This window comes from Talpa europaea, assembly GCF_964194135.1.
Source record: "Talpa europaea genome assembly, chromosome: 13".
Classification (NCBI taxonomy): domain Eukaryota; kingdom Metazoa; phylum Chordata; class Mammalia; order Eulipotyphla; family Talpidae; genus Talpa; species Talpa europaea.
In genome coordinates this window covers 23,678,590-23,701,167 of record NC_140080.1, presented here as the reverse complement: position 1 = coordinate 23,701,167, position 22,578 = coordinate 23,678,590, and the positions used below count along the sequence as shown (strand labels likewise).

At 37.5% G+C, this 22,578-nt stretch overlaps 1 protein-coding gene across 1 annotated transcript in view; it reads right to left on the bottom strand.

Annotated features, from left to right (window-relative positions):
- Positions 1–14,081: 14,081 nt before the first annotated feature.
- CCDC192 (coiled-coil domain containing 192) overlaps positions 14,082–22,578 on the bottom strand; it is a gene marked incomplete at both ends in the record, with an annotated part of 195,302 nt that continues 186,805 nt past the window's right edge. The window contains one exon of the mRNA XM_084252504.1: positions 14,082–14,365. Within this exon, the coding sequence (XP_084108630.1) occupies positions 14,082–14,365 (284 nt within the window). The remainder of the gene's footprint in view (positions 14,366–22,578) is intronic.

Here is a 22,578-nt window from a genome sequence, read left to right as displayed (position 1 = left end):
GAAAGGAACAGGATCAAAACGGGTGGGAGGAGCACAAGGGACTATAGTGATGGTAAAAGGGTGAATTGGTGGTGGGAATTTCACTGGGACTGTAACCGAGATGAGAAAGCATACATTATACAAAATGAAAAATGATATAAAAATATATAAAAGAAAATATATATTAAAAATAGAATTATGTTTTGATTGATCTATACCATTTTTAGTATACATCTCTAGCATTTTTAGTGGCACACTCGATATTATCATATATAGGTATATATATATGGTATGGGGCTATACTATATACAGTATGTAGTATATATGTGTGTGTGTGTGTATATATATATATGTATATATATCCATAACTTATCGAAGTCTGTTGTTGGAGATGTGAAAGTATTGCGCATTTTCAAATTCATTTTTTAAATAATTTATGTTTACTTATTTATATTTATTTATATTTTACATTATTGTTCATTTTTTTTACATTTGCTTTCTTTTCTCAGGTGTAGTCCCATAGAATTTCCACCACCAATTGACCCATTCATCATTACCATAGTCCCTTGTGCTCTTCCATCCCATGTTTTGATCCCTCTCCCTCCCCTTCCCCTGCAGAATGTCTCTGATTTATAGTTGTCTATTTATTTTTGTTTTGTTTTGTTATGTTTTTATTGTTATTTTTTCCCCTGATCCTTTATTTGGTTCCCTATATTCCTCTTGGAAGTGAATCCATTGGCTTTTTCTTTTTCCCTATGACTTATTTCACTGAGCGTAATCCCTTCTAGCTCCATCCATGTTGTTATGAATGGCATGAGTTTATCTTTTTAATTGCTAAATAATATTCCATTCCATCTTCTTGATCCAGTCATCTATTTTTGGGCATTTGGGTTGTTTCCTTATCTTACCTATTATAAATAGTGCTTCAATAAACATAGGGGTACAAGAAATTAATGTTTTTGTGTCCTTTGTCTAGATCCCTAGGAGTGGAATTGCTGGATCATAGGATAGCTCCATACAGCTTTCCGTAGTGGTTGGACCAGTTTGCATTCCTCCCCGCAGTTTCAGAGAATTCCTTTTCACCACATCCTCACCAACATTTGTTGTTGCTGGTTTTCTTAATATGTGCCATTCTTACTGGCATAAGGTGGTATTTCATTGTGGTTTTCATTTGCATTCAAATGCATTTTAAATGCTAGTTGTCTTAATTGTGGATTACTTTCAAGGTGAAAGGTGTGTCAGTGCCTTTTCATTATTTAACCCACTGTGAATCTATAAAATTCTTTCAAACAAATGTAACAGAAGAGTGTCATAAAGTACTCTCCAACTGGGAGGAAAATTAAGTTTCCTATTTTGCAAAACTTCCATAATACTCCCTTTAGTCCAATACAGCTTTGGTCATCAGGAAGAATGAATAAGCATCTGTGAGCACCTGATATGTATAAAAAAATGTGCTTTCTCCAAGCTATCTAATGGTAGGATAAATGCAAATCAACTTAACTCTGGGGAAAATTCTGTTAAACTCATCTTTTTATAACAAGCTACACTATCACTAGTACTGGTTGGAAGTAATACAATACATTTATCTCTTCTTTTCCTCTATTTGGGAAAAGTGCTGAGTAGTTAAGATTGTTTATTCCTTGTTCTGTCCTTAACCTTCCTAATTAACTGTGCCTACAGAGAACACATCTGGAGCAACCATAATTTAATCAGATATATAGGGCAACTATAGTAATACCAAGAAATAAAGCTGTACGTTTTTTACTTAGTAACATGAAATTTCTCATTTCTTCTAAAGATTTATTATTCCTATAAAGAGTTCATTACAGCAACAGACCATCTCTGTGTTGGGACTTACAACTCTTACAGATTCACCAGAGATTTTCCTAGAGAAAAAATATTATAGGTATTCCAATCCACTAAAGGTTAACATTAGTTCTAAGGAAAACATATTTCTTGGACTTCATCCCCTGAGAGGAGTTTTTCCATGCTTTGATTAAAATGCAACTATTCATTAATAAAGTATAGCCAGTATAGTCACAGGCTCTCTTTTAAATTTAATTCTGTTTTCTCAATATACATTGAGTTTTCCAGTTCTCACTGAAAAAGTGGAAGATGGAAATATGTTTCCTCAACTTATATATCACTCTAGGGGCCTATTCCATTTCAATATTTGATTAGGTCTCAGGGATCTGTCAGTATGGTCTGATGTTTGAAACAGCTCCCCTCTCTCCACAGCCAGAGCTCCTGTTTGACAAGCATTTTGATATCTTAAGAAAACTGTGTTTCAAAAATTTCAAAAATTTGGAGCATACACCAAGATGGAAAAATTAGTTTTTTCTCTTCAGAACCTCAATTTGTTAAAGTTTTGGCAAGGAACAATCTAGGGAACAACTTTATGAAATGGGTCTAAGTTTCTATGGTAAAATAGTAGGATTGAATAACCCCCAGAAGATAATCAGATTAATTTAAATTCTTGGCGTCTTTGCTAGGCTGAAAGTAAAATGGAGAAGAAAAGAAGTCACAGTTCTCCACCTCTTGATCTTCATTAAAGCATCTGAATCTGTAATCTGCTGCAGATTGCACGTAATCTTGACCCTGAAGGTTACTTACCTCTATAAATTCGCAATCCTCCACTCAAGAAGTTCCATGCCATGGAGGGTTAAAAAAAGAAATTACTCTAACCAGTTTCAAATATATTATATAAGGAATTATGGTATAAAAAGCCCCTCCCTCTGCTGATTTCTAGTTATTAGTCTTTTTTTTGTTATTTTGTAAAGTTGCTATTTAACAAACTTTAACAGTATACAACTCTAAAGCAATAATGACCTCTTCTTCTATTTGTAAATTTGAGCTAAATTTAGACATTTGATAGAGCATATAATAAATATCATCTCACAATAAGTACTCAGTAAATATTTGTTCAGTAAATTAGGAAACATATGCTCTGACTATTAATCTATCAACAAATGGCAACTTTTACCACAGATGACAGTTTGGTGATATTTTTACAGCAATTGTTATGTTGTTATTCTATATAGTCTTTGTAATAGTAGAGGATGGTATGACAGAGACAGCGTGTTTTATTTAGCATCATGTATGTGAATACAGATGTAAGATTAAAATACTTAGGATTCTGTAGTATATATTGAGACCATTTCCACTTAAGCATTGATATTTATAGGACTGTAGGTATCCTGCAGAGTGGGTATTTAAGTTTGAGTAACGCAGGTTCTAGGACATAAGTTTGGAGTCCATGAAGTTGGACCATATTCTGTGATCAGGGTTAAGTTTTCTCCAGAAAAATATTGACACAAATCACCTGGATTCAAAATGAAGAGGTTTGGAACCAGGGGAAGTAGAGACCTGCTCTTATATCTGGACAAAGGAGTAGGGTATTTACAAAGGATAGTAGCTTAGTTGGAATCTGCCACATGGAGATCGACTGAGAACAAAGCAAAAAATTTTTTTAATTAAAAAAATTTTTAAACAATATTTGCTTCCCCCCACCCCCTCACGTTCAGTCCCCATTGAATTCCTTCCCCAAGGCACCCGTGCACCATCACCTCAGTCCCCTGTGCTCTTCCCTCCCTCCCTCTGATCCCTCACCTCCTCCTCCCCTGCAGTATGTCTCTGATTTATAATTGTCTGTTTTTGCTTAGTTGTGTTTTGTACTGTTATTATTTTTTTTACACTGATGTCTTATTTGGTTCCCCTATATTCCTGCGATAAGTGAAACCATCCAATATTTTTCTTTTTCCTTCTGGCTTATTTCACTGAGCATAATTCCTTCTAGCTCCATCCATGTTGTTGCGAATGGCATGAGTTTATCTTTTTTTTTTTTATAGAGGCATGTTTATTTATTTATTTATTTGTTTGTTTGTTTGTTTTGTTCATACATGCACTGGGTACAGTCAGAAGCGCGGGAGGGCGAGAGAATTCACCAGAGCCAGAGCGGGGAGCAGAGCAGGCAGAAGGACCGAAGGACACTGCTGAGGGGAGCAGCGGGTGGCAGGAGAGGTCTGCACGCCATGTGGGACCCTCCTCGGTGGCCGGGGAGCAGCCGGGAATCGAACCGGCGTCTCAGAGGCTGCAGGCAGCTTCGCAACCCAGCGCTCAACCGCTGCGCCACCGGGGAGGCCCTAGTTTATCTTTTTTGATTGCTGAATAATATTCCATTGTCTATATATACCACATCTTCTTGATCAACTTATCTTTTTTTGGGCATTTGGGTTGTTTCCACGTTTTACCTATTGTAAATAGTGCTGCAATAAACATGGGGGTACAGGCGTTCTTTTGAATCAATGTTTTTGTGTTCTTTGGGTAGATCCCTAGGAGTGGAATTGCTGGGTCATATGGTAACTCCATTTTTAGTAGACTGAGGAAGCTCCAGACAGCTTTCCATAGTGATTGTACCAGTTTGCACTCCCACCAGCAATGTAGGAGAGTCCTTTTTCACCACGTCCTCGTCAACATTTGTTGTTGCTTGTTTTTTTGATATGTGTCATTCTTACTGGTGTAAGATGGTATCTCAGTTTGGTTTTGATTTGCATTTCCATGATTATAAGGAATGTTGAACATTTTTTCATATGCCTGTTAGGCATTTGCATTTCTTCTTTGGAGAAATGTCTTTTAAGTTCTTCTGCCCATTTCTTTTTTTCTTTTTTAACTTATTTTATTTATACAAGATCCGGGGTACAGGCCAGATGTTTGGGAGGGTGAGAGGATTCACCAGAGACAGAGCAGGGAACAGAACAGGCAGACAACCGAAATACACTGCTGAGGGGAGCAGCGGCGGAGACAGGAGAGGTCTGCTCTCCATGTGGGTTGCTCCAAGGCCGGCTCGCCACGTGGGTTGCTCTGAGGCCGGCGGGGATTGAACTGGCACTGCAGAGGCTCTGGACAGCTTCAAAGCGCTGCGCTCAACAGCCTGCGCCACCTGGGAGGCCCCTCTTCTGCCCATTTCTTTCTTTTTTTTTTTTTATTTAATAGAGGCATGTTTATTTATTTATTTATTTGTTTGTTTGTTTTGTTTATACAAGCACTGGGTACAGTCAGAAGCGCGGGAGGGTGAGAGAATTCACCAGAGCCAGAGCGGGGAGCAGAGCAAGGAGAGGTCTGCGCGCCATGCGGGACCCTCACCCAGAGGCCGGGGAGCAGCCGGGGATCGAACCGGCGCCGCAGAGGCTGCAGGCTGCCTCGCAACCCAGCGCTCAACTGCCGCGCCACCGGGGAGGCCCTTCTGCCCATTTCTTGACTGGATTGTTTATTTTGTTTTTGTTGAGCCATGTGAGTTCTTTGTGTATCTTTGTGATCAGTCCCTTATCAGTTGACTGGAGTGCAAAGATTTTTTCCCAATAAGTGGGGGGGTCTCTCTGTTTTGGTCAATGTCTTTTTGGCTGTGCAGAAGCTTTTCAGTTTGATGTAATCCCAGGTGTTTATCTTTGCCTTCACTATCACTGCTTTGGGTGATGAGTCTTTAAGATGTTTCTGAGATGTTTCTGAAGTCTTTAAAGATGTTTCTGTCTTGTAGTGTTTACCTATATTTTCTTCTATGTATTTTATGGTTTCAGATCTTATGTCCAGTACTTTTATCCATTTTGAGTTGATTTTTGTGCATGGTGAGAGGTAGTGGTCTAGTTTAATTTTTTTGCATGTGGAGATTCAGTTTTTCCAGCACCGTTTATTGAACAAACTGTCCATGTTCCATTGCATATTCTTTGCTTCTTTGTCAAAGATTAGTTGTTCATATAAATGTGGCTTTATTTCTGGGCTCTCTGTTCAGTTCCATTGGTCTGTGTGTCTGTTTTTGTTCCAATACAAAAACTGTTTTAATTATTATGGCTTTGTAGTATAGCTTGAAGTTTGGAAGTTTGTTTTCATCAGTAGGGCTTTGGCTATTCGTAGTTTTTTGTGGTTCCATATGAATTTCATCAGCATTTGTTCTATTTCTTTGAAGAATGTCACTGAGATTTTTATTGGAATAACATTGAATCTGTATATTGCTTTTGGGAGGATGGCCATTTTAATAATGTTAATTTTTCTAATCCATGAGCAGGGGATGTCTTTCCATTTCTTTGTGTCCTCAACTTCTTTTAACAGTGTTTTATAATTTTCTTTGTATAAGTCTTTCACCTCTTTTGTTAAGTTTATTCCCAAGTGATTGATTTTTTTTTTTGTTTCAAGTATAAAAGGGATGGTGTTCTTGATTTCTTCTTCTTCAGATTTATTGTTTGTGTATAGGAAGGCTACTGATTTTTGTGTGTTGATTTTGTATCCTGCTATTTTACTGAACTGGTTGATTATTTTGAGTAGTTTTTCTGTGGAGTTTTTAGGGGTCTCTATGTATATTATCATATCATCTGCAAATAGTGATAGTTTTACTTCTTATTTCCCTATTCGAATTCCTTGTATGTCTTTCTCTTGTCTTATTGCCCTGGCTAGGACCTCCAGTATTATATTGGAGAGCAATGGTGAGAGAGGACATCCCATCCTTGTCTTGTTCCTGATTTTAAAGGAAAGGCCTTCAGCAAAGCAAAAACTTTTAATGTTAAATTTACATCTAGGAGTAACTTGAACTGACTGTGTGATTTTTTGCATCATGCCTTAATTATTTCCAAGTATTTAATAAAATTTTGTTAAGTTCCACAGACTGCTTTGGCTGTGATTCAGGCAATTAAAGGCCTGTCTGTGGCCAAGCCTATAAGACTACTGGAATGGATGTGTGGAGGGAGAAGGTGGGCCGCCATTCTCTGAAGCTGCTGTGATTCAGGGTGAGATTGATGGAATGAGATGTTGAGTTACCAACACAGTGAAATTTCCATAAATTTTGGAGTGAGCAGAACTTAGTGGAAATTTGGACCCAGCAAGAATTTCTGGATGGAGATATAGTCTCTTTTGGGGTCACTTTTTAAATGGTGACTTTTACTAGTTTGGTTCTTGTCAGTCTCGGTATGTACAAATTTCTTTTATTTTCTCTAAATTATTTGATTATTGAGTATGAGCCCTTATCCTATCTGGGAGGCAGGAAGTTCAACATTAGTCATTTTGCGTCTTGATTTCACTGGCCTCATGCCAGGATTCCTGATTCTAGGAAGCTTATCTGTCATCTAATGATGCTATGTCCTGTATCTTCCCAGTTTGTCCCCTCAAATCTGCTGCTTGGTTAGATCTAAGCCACAGGTAGGTATGGGACTTGTAACAGGGTCTGAAGTCCTGGGCCTCAGAATCCAACCTGCTTGGTATTCCATGAGCTCAATTCCTCTCAGAACCTGTCAAGTCCCTAAAACAATGTCAGGGAGCAGGGACAGAGGCTTCCGGCTAAAGGGACACAAGTATGTGTCCTTATTTTCCCCTCAGGGGTCGGAGGGAATCCTTTCCAGTTTCAGCTTCCTATCGGAGGCACTTTCTTAACTCCCTTTCCTCAATGGAGTTGGGTTTTAGAAATAAATGCCTCAAATGGAGGTTTTTCTTGGTCGACTTCTCCTTCTACTCTGCTCCTTTTACACAAAACTCCTGGATTGTTGGCAAGGGAGCACAGAAAATCTAGCTTTTACATTTGAGAACAGGATAGATAAATCCATAAATCCATGGAGAAAAGTATATTAATAATCTGAAAAAGTGTTTCTATATAGGTCAATAAAAGTCATGTGAGCTTATTTTTTAGCCATAGTCTATGAGATTTGAGGGCCCCTGGGTAGCATATATTTTCCTTATGATGCCAAGTTGAAAGAGAATTTGTGTAAAAGCATTTGTACCCTGGTCAGAAGTAGTTAAATTAGAATAAGAACATTATGCTCAAGCCTAGTCTTGAAACTTACTAGCTCTATGACTGTAAGCAATTCATCTAATTTATTGTAGACAATAGGTCATTAAACTTTTTCTGTAATGATTCAGATATTTAGGCTGGCTGGCTATAGTTTTCTGTCACTGTAACAAGAAAGCCCAGAGACAATACCAAAAACTCATGAGTCTGGCTATGTTCCAATAAAACTTACCTTATAGGGCCTCCCCGGTTGAGCGCTGGGTTGCAAAGCTGTCCGCAGCATCTGCAGCACTGGTTCGATCCCCAGCTGCCGGGTGAGGGTCCCACAAGGCGCACAGACCTCTCCTGCCGCCCGCTGCTCCCCTCAGCAGTGTACTTCGTCAGTCTGCCTGCTCTGCTCTCAGCTCTGACTCTGGTGAATTCTCTCACCCTCCCGTGCTTCTGACTATACCCAGTGCTTGTATAAATAAATAAATAAATCTTTAAAAAAAAACAACTTACCTTACAGTCAGTGAAATTTAAATTTCATATTTTTGTTCCACAAATATTATTTTCTAAATTTTTGTTCATTTAAAAATATGAAATCATTCTGTGCTCACCAGCCATACAAAAACAGGTGGCAAACAGAGTTTCATGAGGCAGTTAACTACATTACTGGTCTAGACTCGTACAGTCTAACTCTAAAGTTTAGATTTAAGTTTTCCTACCCAAAAATGGGAAACTCACAGGGTTGTCAGGATGAACAGAGACATAGTTTTTTGCTTGGCTTATAAGTTTAAGATTTTGTGAAATATACTAAACGTACTAAGGAGACTTAATTTATCTAAATAGAAGACAAAAGCAGCTAGAGCTAGAACCAATAGTAATTAAGATGTCACTTAACTGATTGTCTTTGTTTTTCCATCTGTGCAAAGTAGAATCAATGTTACTGAGTTTTGTGGAGGAAGTAAGTTAGAACAGATGTGGGGAATTCCATACTTGTGTTTGTAGTATGATTAAAATGACTTTTTATTTTTACTACCAGAATTCCTTCTAAACAGCATACAAATTAAAAGAGAAAAATTTAGAAAGTTTTGAATTAATAAGATGCAGCATGCTCTTTAAGTCTTTGTTGTATTGTCTCTGTCACACATGTGGTAATATGTATCAATACTGAATGTAAGCATGTAATGTACTCATCTTAATAATGTACTCATCTTAACGTATATATTAGACTATGAATCAAAAGTTCAAGACATTGAAATTTATGGTGAGAACCACAACATGCCAAATTACATATGTTACTATGCACATTGTGAGTGTCAGGCAAGGATTCCAAACCCATGTGGCTACAGGGCCAAGCAGGAAAGATCAATATCATAAGCAGGCAGGCTTATCACAATAGGAAATGATGGTGCCTGAGGCAAACTGTAGAGTGCATTTACTTTAAAACAAAAATAAAAGACAGTAAGGAAACAAAAACAATAACATTGTTTGTGCCAAACCATGTAAGTGTATCAGTTGAAACTGGACAACTTTTTAACCCCAAGTGTGGGGGAATAAGCTTGAGAAAGAGGATACCTGTGGAGAATTGTCTTTCTTATAAAAGGAAATGAAGATTAACCTGAGAAATAGGTATACAAGGAGTGTCTTTTTGTTCCATTATTGTACAAAGGTGATGAGTATTGTGTAAGCTATATTCACCTGGGGGCCACATGTCCTGGTTTCTGGCATTTTCCACTTAAAATCTTGGGATTAGTTATCTAGCTAAAACTAGCTCATGAGGATTAAAAAATCTATTTGAAAGTGTTTTAATTAACTATAAACTGCTAAGCAAATATTAGTAATATCCCTATACACAAACTAATGGCTAGTATAAACAGGTTCTTTATGAGACAATAGAACATCCAGGATAGCCATTTGCTGTTTCTTTTACAATTACCATACCAACTTCATTCAAACAGGAACTAGGCAATAAGACACACCTTTTTATTTCAAGGTCACAGGATTATATTATCAGTTTTTTCTTTTAACTGGAATTTGCAGCTGTTGGCAAAGTTGGCATTAGGCTATAGTTTTTTCCTCCGTTTTGCTCTCATGCTTCACCTACAATATCATTCTGGGGAAAAGGTGACATAACAACAAACTCTTGGTAAAGCTTGTTTGTGACATTTGGGAAATGGATTCAAGAGTTATTAGACAATGTATCATATATCTGTTTCTTCTTAGAACAAAGGATCTGATACTGTTGAAGTTGAGCACTGCAGGTCATTTTTTTTTTAAAACAAATTAAAAAAGTAAATATAGACTTTGTAGGTAGAATTATCAGCCAATTAAGTGTGATCTTGTCACAGGTTCATACTATTGGGAATATAGTGACTGGCTCCAGATGTTTAATGTGTCTGGGAAGCTAAGAATAAAACTGGTTTTGGATTTTATTTTTATCCTGAAAATCCTGATTTCCTTAGGTATGGGAAATCTCATAGCCAGGGTACTAGTACTGTTTTATAAAAAAGATTATTTCCTACTTGAAGTTGATTCTCTATTAGCAAAAAAACTCTCTGTGTCTGGAAAGGATTTTGTTGGAAGAGCAGGCAAAATTTGTAACAATGATTTTTTTTTACAATTTTTTTTGTCTGTTTTTTTTTCAAATTATGAGAGCCAGGCTTTTTTGAATCTCAGGTATTTGATTTTTCCATGTCATTTAAAATGTTTCCTTCTAAAGCTGTGTGGCCATTCCTCAACCTACTAAAGATAGAGCTTCTATATGATCCAGCAATTCCACCCTTAGGTATTTACCCAAAGGACACAGAAACATTAATTCCAAAGAGCACCTGCACCCCTATGTTTATAGCAGCTCTGTTTACAATAGCTAAGCTTTGGAAACAACCCAAATGCCCAAAAATAGATGACTGGATCAAGAAGATGAAGAAGATGTGGTACATATACACAATGGAATATTACTCAGCATTCAAAAAAGATAAACACATGCAATTTGCAGCAACATGGATGGAGCTAGAAGGGATCATGCTCATCGAAATAAGCCAGAAAGAAAAAGAAAAATACTGGATGGTCTCCCTCATAGCAGGAATCTAGAAAACCTAAATAAGGGACAAGGAAAAAGAATAACTATAAGAAAGAAAAAAATCAAAATCAACAACTATGAACCAGAGACACACTTTGCGGGGGGGTCGGGGAAAGGAGGGATTGGGGTCAAAGTCAGGGGGTTGCAATTGTATGGGGAATATACAAATAATAAAAAATGGGAAAAAAATAAAATGTTTTCTTCTATCTTTTGGAGTAATTTCGTCTCTGTAGTTCCTATACTTGATAATTGCCAAATAAATACTATTTTAACTTAGGCCTATAACATTTATCAAGTCTGCTTTGTTGCATTAAAGGAAAATTCTTTACTTCAGTATAATGTAGAAGAAAATGACTGGATTTGGGAGTAAACAGAGAGGAGTGCAGGAGATAATTAAAACTTGATTGAATTCATTCTTTCCAGAAAGTATTGTAGTTTCTTTGCTTTTGCTAAACTTCACTGAAATTCACATTTCTGGCCTGGTTTCTCCAATGACTTGCTTTCCTGCTAGTCAGGCTGTTGCTATGATTTAAGTTTGCCAGGAAAGTATTTGGAAACAAACTGACAGAATAATGTAATTGAATTATTAAATCTAACATTTATTTAAATTGGTTAGACACATCACACATTCAAATGAACTTTCAGAAAAGTTAATGATTGTGGAAAAGGAGAAATAAAGCTATGCATTTTTTACATGTTTTTAGAATATTAGCAAATGGCTTGTTAGTTGTTAAATATTTTATTTTTTTAGATTTCCATAACTTTTGAAGCAGATATATTACCTGATGATTTGCTATATATTCATTAAGAAATAAGGTCATCAGTATGCTAATTGCCTTATTTTTTACTCCAAATAATTTGAAGGTTTGTAGACTACTTCAGTTATCCAACTTGCTCCCAAGAAAATGAGATTTTAGTTTAGTTTATAGATTTTAGTTTATAGCAATTTGAAACTTCTCATTTTTCTGGAGAAATGGCAGAAAATAGAAATGAAGTTTGGTGGCATACAATAGCACATTTAGTTGGGAATGTAAATTTTTCCACTTAGAAATGCCTCAGAGGCTAATGTACCTCCTCTCACACATACACTCTCCCCAATTCTGGGCGTTTAAAGAATTCTTGTTACTATTAGTAAGATGTTGCTAAACAGATATTTCTGTTCACCTTTGGGCTAAATCTTCCCACTCTGATTTGGAGTTAACCTAGACCTGAATGGAGATCAACTTCTTGTAAAGATCGTTTTGCCGAGTAATATGACCCTGATGCTTTCTTCTTCAGGGACTGAAGGTCCTTGGGTATTTAGAGGTGGCAGACTCAATTAATTATTAACAGCAGCTCCAGCTTAGCCTGTTATTTTATCTCCACTGTAAGGCTCTTTCTTACTGAGTGCTAGGGCATTAGCCAGGGGAAACTGATCTAGAATTTAGCATCCTCTCTGGGATGTGATGGGATGGGATTTTCTTTCCTTCCCTACCCTTCTCACCCCCAATATCCCATGGAATTTAGACAATCTTTGATAAAATTAAGAGACAGAAATTTGATTGTCATAATAACAGATCAAAATTGCGGAGACAATGGTTTGTCTTAGAGACAAGTCCATTCTTTACAAACTGAAATAAATATAAAGCATTCCCAAGGAAATACACAGTAAGGACATGCTAGCCCTTAACCTCACATGGTGTCAGAAAAATTGAATAGAACTTCAAGGCTGGAACTTGATTGCTCTAGGATTTGTATTCCTGGGTCCTACACCAGAGCCCAGGAATATGCATTCTTACTGATCATTATGCTTAGGAAATTTGAGAACCTCTACCACAGTAGTGCAAATTAAGTTTACATCATGTTCCCCCACGTTCTCATTTCCATTTCCCATCTCTCATTACAATCAGCCTGTGAACCCTTAGGTGATAAAAGTTGTGATTTGCTTGTTTGCTATATTTCTAACATCTAATACTGTTAGAAGAGTTTCAGTGAATATTGGACTGATAGCATTAAATCAAAAAGCACTGATGCAGTCAGATTCATGTGAGGGCTATGGATGTTCACCTGAGTCATACTGACCAGGACAGTAAGATTTAAGTACCAAGCCTTCTTTAAAGTTAGAGCCTGGCTACCTCTATGGGTGGGAAATAGTTCATTTGAGGGGCATGTGTGAAAGAGGAACATGATACAGTTCCTTCTATTAGATTAATTACAGGCCATCTTTCCTTTGTTCTCTATTTTTTCTGGTATTATTTTGTGCTGTCTATAGTTCCTTGGTATAATTATAATGAAAGAGTGTATTTTTGTTTGGTCTTAGTCTTGCTCCTAAGGGAACATTCAGTGTTGTGTGTTTTCCCAAAGAGATGCTGTCCTAGGACACTTTTCCCAAAGGACTACAGCTGTGATTCATCCATTCTTTATTTCTTTTGATTACTTTGGTTTTAATATTTTTAGAGATTTATTTTATTTATTTATGCATACAAGAGCTGGGGAAGAGCTGGAGTGTAGGTCAGAGGTGCGGGGGTGTGTGTGTGAGAGGATTCACCAGGGACAGAGTGGGGAACAGAACAGGCAGGCTGACTGAAACACACTGCTGAGGGGAGCAGTGGGCGAGACAGAGAGGTCTGCTGCACCATGTGGGTTACCTCCCTGGCCGGGGATAGAACCCGTGCTGCAGTGACTGCCAATAGCTTCATAGTGCTGAGACTTAACCCCTTGCGCCACCAGGGAGACCCCTGGTTTTAATTCATTTTTAACCTTGCTAAATGTTAATAAAATACATGAAATAAAGAAATGTATTGTAAAGAACATGAAAGGACAAACCTCATAGTGTTTACTTTGCTGGCAATGACTGTGCTCTTCAGTACCTTAACATTCTTCAATTTGAAGCTTAACTTTCACAAATAGCCTTTTTTCCTAACTGGCTGAATGCTAAAATGGAATTGATGTCATTCACCTCTTGCTTCCAATATGATAAACCTCTGGTGAGAGGATGATGTTAAGGTCTTCACCTATCTGTCTATTATGTGTTTTTCCCTCTCCTACTGTTACCAGGAATGTCTAAAAATATAACATTCTACAGCTGTGTGGGTTACGTGACTACTGATGTGTAAAGGGGAAACATTCAGTGCTTGCTTCTGAACACTTCCCTTTATTTTGTTTCCTTTCAATATGAACATATAAGACACATTCAAATCTTGAAATTGACTAAACCAATGAGGAGACTATTTGGATTCTGGAATTTACCTTGATGACATTTAATAAATCTCCAGGTTTTCTGACTGGGAATTTTTACATACCCTCATCAGAGAACATAGGACCGCCACTATCATTAAAGAAAATTGGGGATTCTTGTAAACATTCTGGAGAAACCTCGACCTCATGGACAGGATGGGCTACCCGCTCGGCTTCCAGCTGCTGAATTTTCCTTTCCTTTTCCTCTAGAACTTCTTCCAACTGAGTGATCTTCTCAGTCTGAAGGGAAACCTGGCTGGACAACTCCATAATCAGGCTAATTTTTCGATCACCTTCCACAGCCGGGAGTCCTCCACAAGACTCTTCCAGTGAATTGTCTTCTAAGGCAAACAACAAAAAAGAAAATCTGAGCAGTTTTAATTAGATTTCCCAGAACTCAAGAGAGGGAAGATGAAAAAGCTGCATTTCTCATGTTCCTAAAAGAGTACACAGTGTTGCGTCATCTGGTCAGCTATACTGAGAATGGAATCTGGATCCAGTCAAGGGAAAGATTCTGGGTGTTCAGGATAAAAGAACTTGGAAACCCCTGGAGAGGGTGGAAGAATCAGTACTTGCCAATCTTTTTTATATGGATTTAACTTTCAATTAACCATGGGAATGAATTGCCCTTGGAAATCTAATCTCCAAACAACTATCCCAAATTTCATGTTACCTCTTTCCCAAGTAATTTTTAACAAGAGCAACATTTAAGTAGAAATGTGCTTCAATTTGAATTTTAAATCAATTGGAAAAATTAAAAAGGTTTACATTGCCCTTTCTGGGAGACTGATAATGAAAAAAAAAGAGAGTAGTTTTTTTAGCCCAAGTCAGCTGTAGGTATGGCAGGGGTGTGATTTGAGGTGATCCAGGAGAACCCTGTTACCATGGCATCTCATTTCTTTTAGGTCTGAAGACTTTTCAGCATGTTAAAATAAGATCACAAATACCTCTCAACAATAAAAACTCATTCTTCATCAATTTTCTACTCATTAACCCATTAAATAAGCATAAAGGCCTGAGTGAGGAAGCAGAAAGAGGCTCCAACAAAGAGATAAAAATTAGTGGCTAATCGGGAAATCATTAAAAACAAATCTCTACTGAGATTTACTTTAATCCTGAAAATTTCACCAGTAAAATAATTTCTCTGAGTTATATAAAAGGTAGATCAGCTATAAGAAGTAAGGATACGGGCCTCCCCTGTGACACAGTGGTTGAGCGCTGGGTTGCGAAGCTGCCCGCAGCCTCTGCAGCACCGGTTCGATCCCCGGCTGATGGTCCCACATGGCGTGCAGACCTCTCCTGCCGCCTGCTGCTCCCCTCAGCAGTGTACTGCTTCATCATTCTGCCTGTTCTGCTTTCCGCTCTGGCTCTGGTGAATTCTCTCACCCTCCTGCGCTTCTGGCTGTACCCAGTGCTTGTATAAATAAATAAATAAAATCTTAAAAAAAAAAAAGAAGTAAGGATAAAGCAGGGGCTTGGGCATAATTATAGGAACAATTGAGTCAACAGTACATGAATGAATTTGACACATGTTCTGTTTGCCACAGTTGATTGCAATAATTGAAGGTCCAGCATTTACTCAATTTCCAGTGAGAACAAATCCTACCTGAAATGCACCTGAGAGAATTGTAACAGTCCTGAAAACAGAAGTCAGTATTGTGAAAGTACACACTTCTCAAAGATAGGCAGCTTTAATGTGGAATTCCATGCAGGCAGGGTATCACCCATTTCCTAGCAAATAAAACTGATTTGCGGTCCTCACTTTCCCAAGGTAAGAGCTTGAGTGCCACATTTGCACAATGGGCAATAGTTTTTTTTTTTTAATTTATTATTTATATATATATGTGTGTGTGTGTATCTGTGTGTATGTGTGTATATATATATATATATATACATATATATATATATATATATAATCATTCTTCCTTTTTGTACAATGCACACTTTCTCCTCTCAGGTATAGTCCCCATAAAATTCCTACCACCAATTCACCTGTGCACTTTCACCATAGTCCCTTGTGTTCTTCTCTCCCATTTCGATCCCTCTCCCTGTTCCTCCCCTGCAGAGTGTCTTCTATTAATAGTTGCCTATTAATTTTGTGTTTTTAATTATAATTATTTTTTTCCTGATCCCTTATTTTGTTCCCCTACATTCCTTCTATAAGTGAAACCATCCAATATTTTTCTTTTTCTTTATGGCTTATTTCACTGAGCATAATCCCTTCCAACTTCACCCATATTGCTGTGAATGGCATGAGTTTATCTTTTTTGATAGCTGAATAATATTCCATTGTGTATGTATACCACATCTTCTTGATCCAGTCATCTATTTTTGGCATTTGGGTTGTTTCCATATCTTACCTATTGTAAAAAGTGCTGCAATAAACATAGGGGTGCAGGTATCTTTTTGAACTGTTTTTGTATCTTTTGGGTAGATTCCTAGGAGTGGAATTGCTGGGTCATATGGAAGCTCTATTTTTAGTAGTTTGAGGAACCTCTTTGCAGCTTTCCATAGTGGAAAGTTTGCACTCCCACCAGCACTATAAGAGAGTTCCTTTTTCTCCACATCCTTGCCAGCATTTGTTTCCTGTTTTTTTTGATATGTGCCATTCTCACTGGTGTAAAGTGGTATCTCATTGTGGTTTTGATTTGCATTTCCCTGATTACAAGTGATGTTGAACATTTTTTCATATGCTTGTGCTTGTTGGCCATTTGCATTTCCTCTTTGGAGAAGTGTCTTTTTGGTCCTTATGCCCATTTTTGAACTGGATTGCTTACTTTGTTTTTGTTGAGTTGTGTGAGCTCTTTATAGATCTTTGTGATCAGTCCCTTATCAGTTGACTGGAGTGCAAAGATTTTTTCTCAATCAGTAGGGTGTCTCTTTATTTTGGTTAATGTCTCTTTTGTGACACAGAAGCTTTTTAATTTGATGTAGTCCCAGTTATTCATCTTTTCCTTCACTTTCTTTGCTTTAGGGGAATGTGTCTTTAAAGATGTTACTGAGATGTGTGTCACATGTCACATAGTGTTTTACCTATATTTTCTTCTGTATATGTTACAGTTTCAGGTCTTATGTCCAAGTCTTTTATCCATTTTAAGTTGGTTTTTGTGCATGGTGTGAGGTAGTGGTCTAGCTTCATTTTTTTGCATATAGCAGTCCAGTTTTCCCAGCACCATTTATTAAGCAAACTCTCCTTGTTCCACTGTATATTCTTTTGGGCAGTTTTTGACTCCATAAAAAGTGACTGGGGGGAGATCGTGCTCTTCTCTGCTCTTAGAAATAATCATTAGAAATATATCATATTTCATGAATCCATGGAGAATTTTTTGTTTTGAACAGTTAAAATTCTAACTAAGATGTTTAAGGAAATGGTGGTGTGAGTACCTGTCCTTGGTTAAAAATCAAAAAAATCTCAGATTTCAAAGGAGCATTTGGTTTGTTGCCTCTGCAAAATATCTGTGCTTTCAGTCCCAGAAAAGAGAGTCCAAACAATTGGGGCCAAGGGCTTTCCTCTCTGCTGATATGCCAGGGCTTCACCTTTCCTTTTTTCTGGCCAGAACTGTGCTGTCCTATAATGACTGCCAATAACCACATGTGGCCATTGAGCCATTGAATGTAGCTAGTCTGGATTGAGATGCATTGTATGTGTAAAAGACACAGTTAATTCAGAAGACTTAGTTTGAAAAAAATGTGAAATAGCTCATTAAATTTCTAAAATTGTGTATTATTAAAATATATTTTGAATATGTTGTGTTAAAATACATTTAAAAATTAATTTTACTCATTTCTTTTGCTTTTTAAAAATGTGGCTGTCAGAAAATTTTAAATATAATTTGTGTCTTCCATTTGTGACTTTTGTTCTATTTCTATTTTGTAATGCTGGACTAGAGTTTTCTTTGGGATGAGCATGCTCAGAAACTCAGGTGAATATGCTCTTTGTGGATTGCTCTAGTTAATGCATACAGCTGTTATTTGGGAGTGAGATCACTGCTCTACAACCGTTAGCACGTAGATTAATTTTCTGTTATCCCAGAAGGCAGAGACATGGAAATCTTGACATGGGAGAATTGGTTCCTACAAGCTGAAGTGAGTTTAAACAGGAGAGGAAAAAAAAGATGGGACATGCCAACACAAGGAAGTGAAAAGATGCTAAGGAAAGAAATGGTGGGCAAGATAGGGGAAGAGAGCCTTAGTGAGGCTCAGGGATGAAGGGGTGAATCTGGAACCTATCTCTTGTATGCATCTGTCTGTCATCTTCTCAATCTGTTCTTCAAGTTTTTCTCTCCCCAGTTTCCCTCTCCTTTCAGGAAAAGTTATTTTTTATCAATTCGCACAATGAAGAAAGGAATTTAGTGCCATTGCAGAACACAAACTGGTAAAAAAGATGTTTTTACTTTTTAAAATGCAATATATATAGAATACTTTGTTCACCTAACTCTAATCATAGACAGGATGCCTTACATAGGTTATCAATCACTAGGTCTATATCCTTTTCCTCTGTCCTCTCAGAAGAGAGTAGTAGAGACAACAAGAGGGAAGCAGAAAATCTTAGTCAACTCAGGTTGCCATAAGAAAATACCACAGACTGGATGACAAACACAGAAATTAATTTTGTCATAGCTAGAGGCCAGAAGTCAGAGATCAGGATGCCAATATGGTCATGTTCCGGTGAAAACTCTCTTCCTGGTGTATAGACAACCACCTTTATGCTGTGTCCTCATGTGGTATAGAGAGGCCATGACTTTTCTGAGGTCTCTCTTTATAATGACACTAATCTCATTAAGAAGGCTCCTCCTTGTTACTTCCCAAAGGCACCACCTTCAAATACTATTACATTGGGGATTAGGATTTCAATATATGAATGGAAGAGAGAATGTAGCACTCACAAGTGAGTTGATGGCAAATGGAGAAGAGAATAGGAAAAGGGTAGAGAAGGAACGCGAAATTGAAAAAAAGCAGAGGTGGTACGGGGCCTTTGATTCCTATTTTATTGTTTTCATATATTGCATGAAAATGCTGATGTGGAGACAAACTAAAGAATATGTGCACTAGGAATGAAATTTCTTATGTAAGTATATTGTACTATTTAATGACCTCTGTACATACAACAAAAGGTATTTTTGTTCTGTTTCTAATCATATTATAATTAATCATTGGCTAGGAATATTGCAGATATAGCAAAAGTGTTTTAAACTATTCAACAGATTTCTTCAGGAGTCTCATATCCTAGTGATATTGGACAGAGCCCAAGGCTGTGAGTTGACTCTGTGAGTTGACTCTGCCACTAATCTTTTCTTGACTTGGCCTGCACTGCTCTCTCTAGTCCAGGTTCTCTCATCTGGAAGGGATGTGTTTCTCTGACAGCTCTGTTTGCCCACACATCTCAAACATCCGTGGTTTTTCCTGATCTTTCACTAGCAGCTCAGAGAGTCTTGCCAAGGTCATGGCTGCCTGAAACACAGAGGTTCCATCATTTGGTTAGATAATCTCAGGTTTAACACAATTCCCAGTGTCTCTAGTGGACGCAGATATAAAGAAAGATTCTTCTATCTGTCAGAGAGACCCAACCTGATTAGCAATAGTTAGGGTATGAATTCATCATAATTACTAACTTTGTGGAGGTTTCTACAAGTATATGCCTTTCCCCCCCATAATTTCCCTCTTTTTCTGTCTCTACTCAAAATGGGTGTGAGGCAGGAGTGAGTATGAGGGTTTAAGGTCATGCAAAGAGGAGACAGGAGGTTTGGTGGTGTTCTACCTATAGCTGGGCCAGACTATGCTCACTTTTCTGTGTCAGCCTTGAAAGAGGAAAGGCCCAGAAAAAATTATGACATTGCTTTTGCCATTTCTAGCTTGTTAGTCTTCATACCCTCAAAGACTTCATGCTCTCAGCATAGTGTCCCATGACAGTTATGTCAAAAGGCTAAATATGTGACAGTAGATGTGATAGTAGTTTAAAGAGAAACATGGAAACTTAGAGTTGCATTGTACCCTTGGGGGATGATCTGGTCTCATCTGTATAGGAATTATTTCTGCAACATCCCTAACTGAAGATTTTGTAAGTAAGTGGCTCTCAGTCATTGGTGTCCATCAAGCACTTCATAGGTTGGCTGCCAAATTAGAATCAGTGAATAAAGTTTGCATTTTGCCATAAATGTAGCTAGATGTTGTTATACAGCTAACTGACTGTGATGGATAGGCCAAGAAAGAGCAGGGTATAACTTGTTGCTAATCAGAGAAAGGACATCTGGTGTACTACAGCACATGAAAAATTTGCTTATGTATTCAGGGAGTTAGTAGTTTTGTGTCAATGGTAGTACATTGCTGAAGGGTGGCCTAGTGAATCTCTGGAAAACTTTTTTGTTTGTTTTCAAAATTTTTTTTTTTAAAGAGGAGTTTCCTTTTTTGATTCTTGTGCTGATTTCCCCACCCAAAAGTGTTAACTGAGTAGTGAAATACTGATAATAACTGATTGAGTTTCTGACTCAAATACCTCTAACAATGGGACACACACTTGTTCCCATTCAGGTCTTAAGTATCCTCTGTGGTCATCTTTTTCCTATTCATTCATCCAGTAATTAGTCACTGGACCCTGCACAGAGAATGATTTGGATGGGATATTGGCTTTAATAGTCACAGCTCCAAGTTGACTAAGGGAGAGGCGATATTGCATTAGGCCCTGAAGGACATTCAGGATTTAGCCTAAACAAACACCTCTGCTAGGTACCCACTCATGAACATGTACTTTTCTCTCTGTCTTTCAAGCTAATGACCAAGGTTGCCAAGTATTTACTCAATAGGAAAGACTCTTACCAGTGAGGTGATTAAATACCTCATTCCATCAGAGCCACCCAGGATTGCTGTTTGGCCTAAAAGACTATGTCAACTTCCTCCTTTGAATAAATGCCCATCACTCTGACTCACCTTCACGCTGATTTTGAAAGCTGTGTATATTTTTAAGTAACCACAAAGGAGTCCAATTTCATCTGTTGCCATACTTGGACTTGAAAATTGGCATATCCTTGTAAATATATCCCTCTCACTACTTGAATAAAAGACTAAATGACCACAGAAACCCTAATTTTCTATCCTGTTCTAGTGCTTATACAATGAACATTTGAGAATGGTAGTTCTCTAAAACAAACGATTCACTTCTTTTTTGAATTCTGGTAGCACAAATATTTTACATCTTGAAGATAAGATTAGTCTCAGTTCTTGAAGATTTCTTTATTCATTGTTTTTATTTTTATACTGCCCAGTCTCCATAATACTAAATCACTGACTTTGAAGAGTTTTCAATTTCCTTCCACTAATGTTGTAAACATTTGAATACACCTGAAGTTTGTATATGTTTGTTGATTTGGAAAAAGTATGCAACATTATCAGTACGGACTTAATTTAAAAAACTTTGGTCATTTAAAAAATAAGATGCAGTGTGTTTTTTAAAAGAAATTTCCCATATGTATCACAAAACTTCCCATATCATAATCATGGCTTGTCTTTTTGAAAGGATTTTGTTTGAGAAGAGAAATTTGAGGTGCAGTGATGAATTTTAGAGAATACAGTAGTCCTACTCTTACTGTGGTTTTGCTTTTTGTGGTTTCAGTGAACTATGTTCTAAAAAATAGTGCATGCAATAAAATATTTTGAGAGTGAGAGAGGGACCACATTCACATAACTTTTACTACAGCATGCTGCTAGAATTGTTATAATTTATTATTGGTTGTTATTAATCTCTTACTATGCCTAATTTATAAATTAAACACTTATAAGTATGTATGTATGTATAGGAAAAAGCAGTATATATAGTATTTGGTATTATCTGTTACTGCATCCATTGGGATCTTGGGTCTGTACTATATATTTTCAACTAACAACAGCCTAACAGCCCTGTATGTAGAGTTGTAAAAGGTCTGTCTGCAGTGCTTTGAAAGACAATAAATATTTAGTTAAACTATGATGGAAAGCCTGCAGCTCTGATGACATGGGCAAGTGTTCCAGAGACAATGAGATCAGAGATGTTTCTAGGTCACTTCATGAAAAGAAACACACTTAGGAAAAGTGAAGAACAAGAAAGACTGTGTAGGAAGCACTTGTTGCTTCAAGTTCATTGGGCCTCAAGCAGATGTTTGTCCGTGCAAGTCCCCAGAACCAGAGCAAGGAGTCTGGTGGCTGTTTAATGTGTACAGTGTGTAGTGTTTGGGAACCAGGTAACATGAAAAGCACTCCTCTCAACTGCCAGCAACACCTGCATTGTGGTAGGAAGCTCTCAGATGTGAAAGCTGAGCAGACTGTGGGACCTGCAGATTCCTAGCCTCTTTCCTATGCTCATCCGAGATGCAGGTACACAATGCTACCCATGCTTAGCATTTATTAAATAGTAAGTTCTCTCTCACCCAGAACATAAAGTTGAAGTATTGCAATAGCTTCATTTTTGGTTACCCTGCTTCTGTTATAGCTCCTTCAGTAGGTTTCAATTCCACACAGAGAAGTTCCATTAAAATTAAGTTGTCCAAAATCCCCCAATGACTTTCTCCTCTCAGGCAGACCAAGA